Genomic DNA, 12,934 nt, shown 5'->3' on the forward strand with positions numbered 1-12,934 from the left:
TATGGTGTCTGGAAAAACGGTACTGATGAACCTATTAATATTTGTAGAGCAGTACTTTGGCCACCTCATGCGAAGAGTTGACTCATTGGAAAAGACCCTGATGCTGGAAGGGATTGGGGGCAGGAGGAGAAGGGGACGACAGAGGGTGAGATGGCTGGATGGCATCACCGACTCGATGGACATGAGTTTGAGTAAACTCCGGGAATTTGTGATGGACAGGGAGGCCTGGCGTGCTGCGATTCATGGGGTCGCAAAGAGTCGGACACTGACTGAACTGAACCAAACTGAACAGAGATGCAGACATAGGGCACAGCGGGGGAAGGAGAAGGTAGGACGGATTGAGAGAGCAGTACTGAAACATACATTACCACAGGTGAAACAGACGGTGGGAATGTGCTGTATGACACGCGGAGCTCAGCCCAGTGTTCTGTGACAACCTGGGGGTGGGTGGGGAGGCAGGTGGCAAGAGGGAAGGGACGTGTGTAAGTCTATGGTGACTCACGCTGATGGATGGCAGAAATCACCACACTGTAAAGCAATCATCCTGGTATTAGCATTTAAAGAAAAAAGAAGACTTTGGGGTAATGAGCGGGGTCATTTCAGCAAGTAAACAAGGATGTGCAATTCAAGACAGAAAGTCACTTGGGCTCACACACACACACATACACACACACACACACACACACACACACGGAGTTGGAAACTGAAAATTAGTGAGTTAAATCCTGACTATTTAGCAATTCTGGAAATATTCTTAAAATTGTTTAAAGTCTTTCTGAGATATGTAGATTATAAAGATTTATTGTCTCTTCTGTGGAATGTAGCTGTTAATCTCTATGCCCTTTTAGGCTCATTGGTAATCATTAGTAATGGTATTAAAATCCACATTTTATAAAATATGTAAACAGTCATTTCTTTGTCAGACAGATGACTCACACACCTCTGTCACTGTCTGACAAGCGCTACTCTAGCGCTGAGGGGTTGAGTGAGGGCAGCCTGATTAAGGTGGCATGAATCATGAATGGTAGAAAAGGATCAGAAGCTGTAGGTACAGTTAAGTCTTTCAAGTCTATTTGCTCTGAGAAATGTTCTGAGAAATGGAAGGGGGAGCTTCTTTAAGATGGGAGATACTGGAGCATGTGTTTAACCTGTAGCAAATGTTCTTGTAAGGAGGGAGATGATACAGAGGGAAGCAGGAAATTCCAAGACCAATATCTTCGAGAAGTGAGAGAGCCTGGCTGAAGAGTACTGACAGAGGATCTGGCCTCTGATGGCCTCTTTTTTATTTGACAATGGAATATGAGTCATAAAAAAAGCAATTCTACCATTTATATAGCAGTGTCGATGGACCTAGAGAATATGATGGACTCTTTTGAAAGAAAAAACACTATGTGCAGACGGGCTGGTAAATGTGGTATTGGAAGATGAGGGAGCCCTATATGACACCTTCTCTTTTCTCAATGATGCAAAGTCATAAGCTAAGAGTCCAGGGCATTTTTTAAAAGAATAACAGATTTATTAGGGTAGGGCAATAAACACTATGTCCCTGGAATTTAAGACTGAATATTGCAAAAAGATATTATTTCCATATCAGTGTATGAGTTACATACAATTGCAATTAATATACTAATATGATTTTTTAGACATTTAGCAGATGACTCAAAAGTTTATCAGGAGGAATAAACAGATGATAAAACTTTAAGAAATATAAGGAAATATGGGAAAGGATACCCCTTACAAAACACAGACACTAGAGAACATACCTAGAAATACCCCCTACTGCTCTACTTCTAAGAAGACACTTTATAGTCAAGGGATTGTAAATAATAATGAGAAAATCCATGATAGGAGAGAGTTATTAAGGAAGCTAAAAGTAAAATCAGCTATTTAGAAACATATTAACTTAAAGTTTCACCATCCATCATGTACCACAAAAATTAATTACAGAGAAATTAAAGCTAAAGTCACTTGTGATATTATTAAACAGATCTAAGACAAATATGCAAATTTCTCTGAACAAAAAATGGGAATTGTAATGGCACAATCACCTTAAAAATACAAAGGAAAAAAAAAATACAAAGGAAAATATAAATATGTGAAACTACATAAATATTGTAGCACTTCTCTATCCAGCATATTCCACTACATATCTAGGTAATAAACTAAAAATAAATGTTGGAACATGAATAACTGTCAAATCGTTGGGGACCTTTGTTTATAAAGAGCTAAAATAAAGAGTTAAAATGAAACCAAGTAAGTAATATAAATGAAAATATCTGTTACATTTTCATTGATATGTTTAATAAATTAGCAAAGAGAGTTCATATGATGAGACAGCCCTAGAAAGAGTACAGTGAGGCAGGCACTCTCACATAATGCTAGCCAGTATGCAAACAGTTTCTAACTTTCTCATAGGCAGTCAGCTCTGGCTCTTTGTAACAAGAATTAAAATTTATTTTGCCTATATCCAGTAATTTCACTTCTAGGAATTTGATCTACCATAAAATCATACATTCATGTAAGAAAATTTGGGGGAACAAAATTAAGTGTAAGCAAATCCCTAAATACATTATATAGGATTCAAATGATGATACTACAATAGTCATTTATATTGATCATTTATCAAGACTATTTACTAGTTATTCATATAACAGCTAGCATATATTAAGCACTATTTGCCAGGCTCTGGTCTAAGTGTGTAATTATCTATTCAAGTCCCTACAAATCATCATGAAGTTATCATAAATCCTACTATTATCATCACTTTTCAGTTGAGCAAACTGAGACACAAATGGTTCAGTTTAATGTTCACAAATGATAAAGTGACAGCAGAGATTACACTCGGCACTCTGACCCCCTCCCTCCCTCCTCCTCTTCTCTCCACCCCTACACTGTAGCGTCCCTTCTTCACAAGGAAGAAGATTCACCAAATTTTAAACAACAATAAAGCAAGACCTTAACCAACATATACAGAACTATTTGGTAAATTGCATGCATGAATAACCCAAAAAGTGAATGCCAAACTTGAGAGTCCCTTGGACTGCAAGGGGATCCGACCAGTCCATCCTAAAGGAGATCAGTCCTGAGTGTTCATTGGAAGGGCTGATGCTGAAGTTGAAGCTCCAACACCTTGGCCCCCTGATGAACTGACTCATTTGAAAAGACCCATGATGCTGGGAAAGATTGACGGCAGGAAGAGAAGGGGACGACAGAGGATGAGATGATTGGATGGCATCACCGACTTAATGGACATGAGTTTGAGTAACTCCAGGAGTTGGTGATGGACAGGGAGGCCTGGTGTGCTGTGGTCCATGGGGTCGCAAAGAGTCGGACACGACTGAGCGACTGAACTGAACTGAAACTTTATAGGTGATTTTTGCTTCTTTCTAAATTTTATGTTTTTATAATGAATTTGGATTATAGTTTCATCAATTAGCTTTTGCCTTTGCATTATTGTTGATCTAAATAGATTAAGTAATTTAAGATAGTTCTGTAAAAAAAAAATTTCTGAATCTTTACAATGCCCTATCCACAAAAATAATCCCAATGATGTGAGCAGGAGTACTTTGTCACCTCTTAACTGAATAGACTGAAGTTACCAGATTTGTCCAAAATATTCCCATACTGATAAATCAAACGACAGAAATAAGGCATATTTAAGGTAGCTAGAAAACTTTATATATAGAGAGAGAGAATTTATGTATATATATATATCCTTCCTTTCATGTGGACACAGAGATATACATATACTCACTTAACAATTGTTTTGATGTTTTGAAAATTTTCTGTATCTATATAAACTATTAAAAAATTCAAGCAATATATACAATAGATGTATCTATGGCTGTATCTCTAACCCTAATTTCAAATTGAGGAATTCCACATTCAGTTTTATTGGTTTCTATCTTTTAATTTTAAATCAAGTCACTATTAAATTTTCCCATTTGGATTTTTCCATTATCTCAACAAAAACTGTCCCTTGAAACTGAAGTAGATGCATAGACACAAACTGATTCTTCTTTCCAAATAATTATTTGAAGAACAGCTACATAACAGACAAGAAGTCCAGTATATCTTCTGAGGATTCTTATTCCTGCAACAGTCTAAGAATCTTGTTCAAACAAGTGAAGTCTTCTGATTTTAAGAGGCTATCGGAGTTTGCTCAGACTAAATCTACTGCTATTGATCACTGATACATGATATTGATTGAAACTTAGTCCCCTACCATGTCTATTTTGTAACTGTGTCAGGAGTGTGTCCACACCATGTATTTTTGTAAGACCCTTCTCAAGGCCCCCATAACCTCTTTATTCCTCAGGCTGTAGATGAGGGGGTTCAGGGCTGGGGTGACAATCGTGTAGAAGACAGAAATAATGTTGTCCTGCTTGGGGCTGTGGAGGGAACTGGGCAGAACATACATGAATGTGGCAGCTCCATAGAACATCCCGACCACAGTCAGGTGGGAAGAGCAGGTGACCAGGGCTTTCTGCCTCCCTTCATTTGAGGGCATGTGGAGCACAGTAAGTAGGATTACTGAATAGGAGACAAGTAAAGCAACAAAAGGGGGAATCAGAAAGGTCACACCCATCATATACACCATGAGTTCATATCTGGAAGTATCTGCACAGGCCAACTTCAACAGAGGTGGGATCTCACAGAGGAGGTGGCTGATCTCCTGGGACATGCAGAAGGAGAAGTGCATGGTATACAGTGTATGACCTAAAGCATTCAGGGGTGCCAGGACCCAGGATGTGGCCACCATGAGCCAGCAGACCCTCGGCCTCATGAGGACCATGTAGTTCAGAGGATGACAAATGGCCACATACCTGTCATAGGCCATGAAGGCCAGTAGGAGGTCCTCTGCACCACTGAGGGTCAGTACTAGAGACACCTGAAGGGCACAGCCCCCAAAGGAGATGGTGTTTTCACTGAGCAGAAAATCTATGATGGCTTTGGGAGTGACAACAGATGTGAAGAGGAGGTCCATGAGAGAGAGCTGGCCAAGCAGGAGGTACATGGGCACATGGAGCCGGGCATCCATTGTGATGGCCAAGAGCAGCAGGCCATTGCTGGTGAGGGCCAGTGTGTATAGGACCATCACTGTAGCACAGAGCAGCTCAGGAGACCCGTTGTCATTCAGAATCCCCATCAATACGAGGCCACTTCCCAGGGTGGAGTTCCAGTGCTCCATTCTGTGTTGTTTCTTTAGTTGCCTGGAAACAAATGGATCCTTGGTGAATTTTTGTTATGATGGTCTCATAGTTTTATACCATCAGTGTTCCCATAGGATGACCAACATGAATCCAGTGAGATGATACCTTTCCCACTGGTAACTGATGTTTTCTCTTAATCTCTCAGTTTCTGACTCTTTTAATTATATCTTGATAAACAAAGAACCCATTTAATTGGAGAATAAACATTAGTATAAGAACCTATCTAATTGGAAAATAAACATCACTATAAGAGCTAAACATTAAAAGATTACTACGTGAGGATTATTCAGGACATCAAACCTGAACATGTGTCTCCCTAGAAAGTTAAATCATCTCTTTCACAACAATAAAGAAATATTCTACTACACATGATCCTGATTTTTTCTGGTACCTATGTTTTAAGTAGAATGTTTAATCAATAATTTACATACCCAGTCAGTGTTCTGCATAAGTCTTTTTTGATTGATTTTCTGAAACAGGCACAGAAATATGATTTCAATAATGCACCTCAATATACTTCTCTACATAACTTGTGTTATTAATCCTACCTTCTCACTTTTGCTTAAACTCAGATCCCCAATCTCTCTTTGACAGGGATAGGGTATCCACACTGGATTGAATGGACACACAGAAGGAGAAGAAGAGCTCTTGATCTGGAAATGGCTCTTGGAGTGTTGTACCCAATCTCAGGGAGAAAATAGAGAGACAGGCACCTGAGAATGACAGAAATCAGTGTCGCTCAGCGTGGGAACTGGGTAGATAAATCCAATTTTGAACACAGTGAAGCATATTTCTAAAAATCACTTTCCTTTATTGTGTCCTATATTTTTGACATGTCACTAATTTCCATCAACCTCTACAAGGTCCACAGAATTTTGATGATAAAAGGTATTACAGCATATCACAGACCTTTCATCTACTCTTAAATGTTCCTTTGGAGGCATTTATTGTAATGCAGGTGCAAACGTTTTTATCAAAGGTCAGCAAAGTCTATGGAGTTTAAAAACAGGCCCTGAGGCTTCCACCAGGAAGCAGATACCCTGGTCTGGGATATAACTTAGAATCTTACTGCAGACTGTAAGATTCACTGAATCTTCTTCATGTTTAGAAAACCAAGAATATAGGAGTTTGGGATGGGGTACAGACCAAAGCACCATAGAATTTGGAAGTCAGAGTAGCTGAAGTTCATATGTCTGTACTGGGCTCCATTTCTCAACTCAGCATTCCTAGAAGCTGCACACTTTCCTGAAAGTGAGACAATACACTTACTGTGGGAAGCCAGCTTCCTGACCACACGGTCTATCCTGGAGACAGTCTGAGAGTCAAGGAAGTTCCAGTAGAAGTGGAGAAGGAAGAGAGGCGCTTTCTAGAAATATTCAGTTAGTTTTTAGCTAAGTCGAGTTAGAAGTCTGAGGTATCTGACCAAGGTAGGTGTCAGGCTCCTTCTGTTTCTTTATTTCTTCTGGAGGTCTTCTCTGGAAATACAGTAAATGCAGAAAGAACATCAATACAGTCCTTGGATAGTTTCTATGAAGCAAGAAGATAGCTTTCCTGTTCTCACGCCTGTGGAGAATTGTAAGAAGCTGCTTCTGTCACACAGTTCCCCAAGTAGGAGGCCCATCTGGCTCTGGAGCATTTGTCTGACTGGGTTGATGGTTACCAGTGCTCAGATTTTCATTTACTCTTGCTGGGGAATGGGAGAAAAATGGAAGCAGTGGCAATCAGGAGGACGTAGATATTGATTAGAATGGCTGCTCAAAGGAGACACTGCAATGACTGACCTCACTGTCTCTGGAGCCAACACCAAGCTAAGGCCTCTCCTGGGGGAGGCTGCGTGGTTTCCTCACCCATGACCCCACTTCCTTTACTCTATTCTACCCCTGTGTTCAGAGGGACTTAGCCTCTCAGCTGAAATGGCCTCCCCTGGAAATGTTGGTCCAGGACATAGGGTGGGAATTAATCCCTTTAGGCCTGTTTCCTGGTCCTGTATCCCTGCACTCTTCTCTCACTAAATGAGCTTGGAGGCCCTGGGTTTCTATGTCACCTAAGGGAGGCACTGATGGTGCATTTCCAAATTACTGACTGAATTGAGCAGGAAGCAAAGGTCACTTTCATGGTCATCAGTCCTCTGCCACAAATTTAAGGTGGGTTTTGGGGCATCTGTAGCATCTTGCTTCCCATCTCCAGTCCCCTGGCCTCCTGACAAAAGATTAATCTCCAAAACAGACAATCAGTTCAGGCAGCTCAATATCAGAAAAACAAACAACCCAATCAAAGAGTGAGCAGATGACCTAAACAGACATTTCTCCAAAGAAGACTCACAGATGGCTAATAAATACATGAAAAAAAAAAAAAAAAAAAGCTCAACATCACTTATTATTAGAGAAATGCAAACCAAAACTACAATGAGGTTATCAACTCACACAGTCAGAATGGTAATCATCAAAAAAATCTACAAACAATAAATGCTAGAGAGGGTGTGGAGAAAGGGTAACCCTCTTGCACTGTTGGGGGGAATATAAATTGATACAGCCACTACAGATAACAGTATGGAGATTTATTTTAAAAACTAGGGAAATAAACCTATCATATGATCCAACAATCCCACTACTGGAGATATACTCTGAGAAAACCACAATTCTAAAAACATGTACCCCAATGTTCACTGTAGCACTGTTTACAATAGCCAGGACATGGAAGCAACCTACATGTCCATCAAGAGATGAATGGATGAAGAAGGTGTGATACATATATATTAACATAATGGAATATTAGCCATAAAAAGGAGTTAATTTGAGTCAGTTCTAGTGAGATGGATGAACCTAGAGCCTGTTACATGAAGTGAAGTAAGTCAGAAAGAGAAAACAAATGTTATATATGAATGCATATATATATATATATATATATAGTCTCTAGAGAAATGGTACTGATGAGCTTATTAATATTTGTAGGGCAGCAATAGAGACACAGAGAACAGACTTGTGGACACAGAGAGGGAAGGAGAGGGTGGGACAAATTGAGACAGTAACACTGCAAGATATACATTACCATATGTTAAGTAGATAGAAGTGGGAATCAGCCCAATGCTGTGACAACCTAGAGGGGTGGGATGAGGTGGGAGGGAGAAGAGAGGTTCAAGTGGGAGGAGACATACGTAAATTTATGGCTGACTCATGATGATTTATGGTAGAAACCAACACAACATTGTAAAGCAATTATCCCCCAATTAAAAAATAAATTAACTAAAAAATAATCTTAAATTTCAGCCCTAAATATAATTATTTTTGCCCTTGAAACAAGCACTCTGCTGAATAAAAATCTGGAAGTAATATTTTAATTTCACACTTTGTATTATATTTCAACCTACAAGTAATATATCATATTTGCACAGTTTCACAATTTTGAGTGGGTGCACAGAGGACAGAAAAGTGAATTTATGCAAAACTACCTTAATATTTCTCAATGCTCCTTAAAATCATTACACGTTTAAAAAATGTTTGACTACTAGTTAATGAGAGGTATGTAAAAAACTACATTTCACATTTGTTCAGTGGCAGATATTTTAGTAGTCAAAGTAATATCTGATATGCCAAACAACATTATTTTTAATGAATAAATCTGGGCTATCCTCAAAAACCAGAATTTCATTCTTACTTAAAGATTGTTGCTGAACCATGAAAGAGAAGCCAGGATTCTTGGCCTCCAGAGGAAAGGAATTCAATCTGGGGCCAGTGACAAGGCTTGATAGCTCAGAGCTCTTGTGTAATAAAGTTTTATTAAAGTATAAAAGACACAGAGAAAGCTTCTGACATAAACATCAGAAGGGGGCAGAAAGAGTTCCTCCCTGCTAGTCTTCAGCTACTAGCAATCTGCTAATTAGGAAAAGGAAATGTCTCAAAACTCAGAGACTGGCACCAGGCCCCTCACCCACAACATGCATTTTGAGATAACAATGGCACAAGGGGGGTTGTCCCCTGCCAGAAAATGAGTGACATGAATCTTGAAGAAAGGCAGGTTTCCAAGCAAATACAGTCTCATTAACATAGCTAAAGAGAACATTTGCATGAATAAAACATACTAGTTTGTTAAGTCGGCTCTAAGTCTTAAGCAGAGCCAACTTGAAGACTGAGTCTAGGGTTCATTAACATAGTTCATTAACATATCTTAAGACAAACATTTACATAAGAAAAACACATCCCTGAGCTCAAGGTTTGAGAAAAGTTAAGCTCAGGTGGAACCCTGTGTCTTCATAGCAACACCGAATTTTAAAAATAACCTCTTTTAAAATTTTTATAGAGAAGGGAAAAATCTAACACTTGTAGTTTGTTTCCTCCTGGTGCTTAAGAGAGAGATTAAAAAATGTCTGACACTTGAAGCATATTTCCTCCTTTGGAGACCCCTGGCCTTCCTGTCTGTTACCCTCTCATTACCAAAAATCAGAGGAAGAAGAACTAAATAACAAATGAGCCTAGATTTGGAAGTATAATTATCATGTTTCCTCTTAAGGTTTTGAATTTTTAATATTTAAAAATCCTACTTTATATCTCAAACTGGACATGGAACAAAAAACTGGTAATAAATCGGTAAAGACGTACATCAAGGCTGTATATTATCACCTTTCACCCTGTTTATTTAACTAATACCCAGAGGTTAAGTTCAGTTGATCAGTCTTGTCTGACTTTTTGCGACCCCATGGACTGCAGCACACCAGGCCTCCTTGTCCATCACCAACTCCCCCAGAGTTTACTCAAGTCCATTGAGTCCATGATGCCATCCAACTATCTCATCCCACCTCTGTCGTCCCCTTCTCCTCCCACCTTAAGTTTTTCCCAGCATCAGAGTCTTTTCAAGTGAGTCAGTTTTTCGCATCAGGGGGCCAAAGTATTGGAGTTTCAGCTTCAGTTTCAGTCCTTCCAATGAATATTCAGGACTGATTTCCTTTAGGATGGACTGGTTGGATCTCCTTGCAGTCCAAGGGACTCTCAAGAGTCTTCTCCAACACCACAGTTCAAAAGCATCAACTCTTCGGTGCTTTTCTTTACAGTCCAAATCTCACATCCATCCATGACTACTGGAAAAACCATAGATTTGACTAGACAGATATTTCCTGGCAAAGTAATGACTCTGCTTTTTAATATGCTGTCTACGTTGGTCATAACTTTTCTTCCAAGGAGTAAGCATCTTTTACTTTTATGGCTGCAATCACCATTTGCAGTGATTTTGGAGCACAAAAAAATAAAGTCTCTCACTGTTTCCACAGTTTCCCCATCTATTAGCCATGAAGTGATGGGACCAGATGCCACGATCTTAATTTTCTGAATGCTGAATTTTAAGCAAACTTTTTCACTCTCCTCTTTCACTTTCATCAAGAGCTCTTTGGTTCCTCTTCATTTTGTGCCATAAGGGTGGTGTCATCTGCATATCTGAGCTTATTGATATTTCTCCCAGCAATCTTGGTTCCAGCTTGTGCTTCTTCCAGCCCAGTGTGTATCATGATGTACCCTGCATATAAGTTAAATAAGCAGGGTGACAATATACAGCCTAGACGTACTCCTTTCCCGATGTGGAACCAATCTGTTGTTACATGTCCAGTTCTAACTGTTGCTTCCTGACCTGCATACAGATTTCTCAGGAGGCAAGTCAGGTGGTCTGGTATTCCTGTCTCTTTCAGGATTTTCCACAGTTTGTTGTGATCCACACAGTCAAAGGCTTTGGCATAGTCAATAAAGCAGAAATAGATGTTTTTCTGGAACTCGCTTGCTTTTTCGATGATCCAGCTAATGTTGGCAATTTGATCTCTTGTACTCTGCCTTTTCTAAAACCAGCTTGAACATCTGGAAGTTCACGGTTCACGTATTGCTGAAGCCTGGCTTGGAAAATTTTGAGCATTACTTTACTAGCGTGTGAGGTGAGTGCAACTGTGCGGTAGCTTGAGCATTCTTTGGCATTGCCTTTGTTTGGGAATGGAATGAAAACTGACTTTTTCCAGTCCTGTTGAAGAAGGAATTCATAGGGCCTGGACTCCATCTCAGGCCTGTCCGTGCTGGTTGTGCGCGGCCACCTCTCCAGTGGACTCTGAACTCTGTGCTTAGTGCCTGTGGGAATGACAATGGAAGGATAAGACCCTCTCTGGCAGGGGAATCTTAAAGATTACATCCAGGTTACTCATTGCCTAAGAGAAAACAGACACTAATCACCCCTGCCTCCAGACAGTATCTATTGGAATGTAACCACAGGCTTATCGGTTGTTAACTGGTTGGAATGTAACTGCGGGCTTATTGATTATTAATTGTTTGAACACATAACACATGAATGTTGGGGTTATTGTGATTGTATTTACCCTTCCTTCATAAGCCTCAAGGGATTTGGGGTGGTGGGTGTAGACACGTACACATGGGGTATAAAAGATTTTCACAAATGCTGGTCAGGGTCCTTGGCTAAGAGGAGACTCTGCCTTGGGCCCGCCGGTGTAATAAGCTGCACTCCACTATCTGCATTGTCCTTCTGAGTGAGTTTGCTTCCGGGAAAGCATGGCTATAACACTGCAGCCACTGCTGAGTTTTCCAAATTTGCTGGCACATTGAGTGCAGCACTTTCACAGCATCATCTTTTAGGATTTGAAACAGCTCAACTGGAATTCCATCACCTCCACTAGCTTTGTTCGTAGTGATGCTTCCTAAGGCCCACTTGACTTGGCAATCCGGGATGTCTGGCTCTAGGTGAGTGATCACACCATTGTGATTATCTGGGTTGTGAAGATCTTTTTAAAATAGTTCTGTGTATTCTTGCCACCTGTTCATAATATCTTCTGCTTCTGTTAGATCCATACCATTTCTGTCCTTTATTGTGCCCATCTTTGCGTGAAATGTTTCCTTGGTATTGTTGTAGCCACGCGTTCTGGGAAACATACTCGCTTAGAAGGACAATGCAGATAATGGAGTGCAGTTTATTACACTGGCGGGCCCAAGGCAGAGTCTCCTCTTAGCCAAGGACCCTGACCAGTTTTTGTGAAAACCTTATATACCCTAAGTGTATGTGCTCAAACCCACCTCCCCAAATTCTCTGAAACTAGTCTGAACAAAGGAAAAGAAAGATACAATCAAAGTTAACCTGTGATTCGTATGCCTTAAGCCTAGGTAATTAACAGTGGGCAATTATCAATAGGCCTGTGCTCATACCCCAATAAGCATAATAGAATATATGATTCTATTCAGTTACACAGATAATTAGGGTATTTTTTTAGGCGACGGAGAGTCTAGGTACAAGCCCTGGAGCTCTTCCAATCTGGGGGGTCTGATTTTCCAGTTTGTATGTCGTTTCCATAGATACTGGGCATATAGCTCAAAGTCCACAGTCTGGCCCAAGATGGAGTCTTACTTTCAAGATGGAACCTGTTCTGTCTCTTTCCTCCTTCAGTATCTCTGATTTGTTTGTAGAGATCTCTAGTCTTTCCCATTCTATTGTTTCCCTCTATTTCTTTGCACTGATCACTGAGGAAGGCTTTCTTATCTCTCCTTGCTATTCTTTGGAACTCTGCATTCAAATGGGTGTATCTTTCCTTTTCTCCTTTGCCTTTTTCTTTTCTTCTTTTCACAGCTATTTGTAAGTCTTCCTCAGAAAACCATTTTGCCTTTTTGCATTTCTTTTTCTTGTGGATGATCTTGATCCCTGCCTCCTGTACAATGTTATGAGCCGCCATCCATAGTTCTTCAGACACTCTG

General features: G+C 40.1%; 2 protein-coding genes across 2 annotated transcripts in view; one reads left to right on the forward strand and one right to left on the reverse strand.

The window, feature by feature from the left end:
• Nucleotides 1–12,934, forward strand: part of LOC122694965 (interferon-induced very large GTPase 1-like) — a 1,416,129-nt gene that overhangs the window by 1,068,301 nt on the left and 334,894 nt on the right. The window lies entirely within an intron of this gene.
• LOC122695151 (olfactory receptor 2AG1-like) lies at nt 4,247–5,191 on the reverse strand. The gene has a single exon (XM_043904700.1). The coding sequence runs from the start codon at nt 5,189–5,191 to the stop codon at nt 4,247–4,249; it is 945 nt and encodes a 314-aa protein (XP_043760635.1).

This window comes from Cervus elaphus, chromosome 1 (genome assembly GCF_910594005.1).
Source record: "Cervus elaphus chromosome 1, mCerEla1.1, whole genome shotgun sequence".
Lineage (NCBI taxonomy): Eukaryota > Metazoa > Chordata > Mammalia > Artiodactyla > Cervidae > Cervus > Cervus elaphus.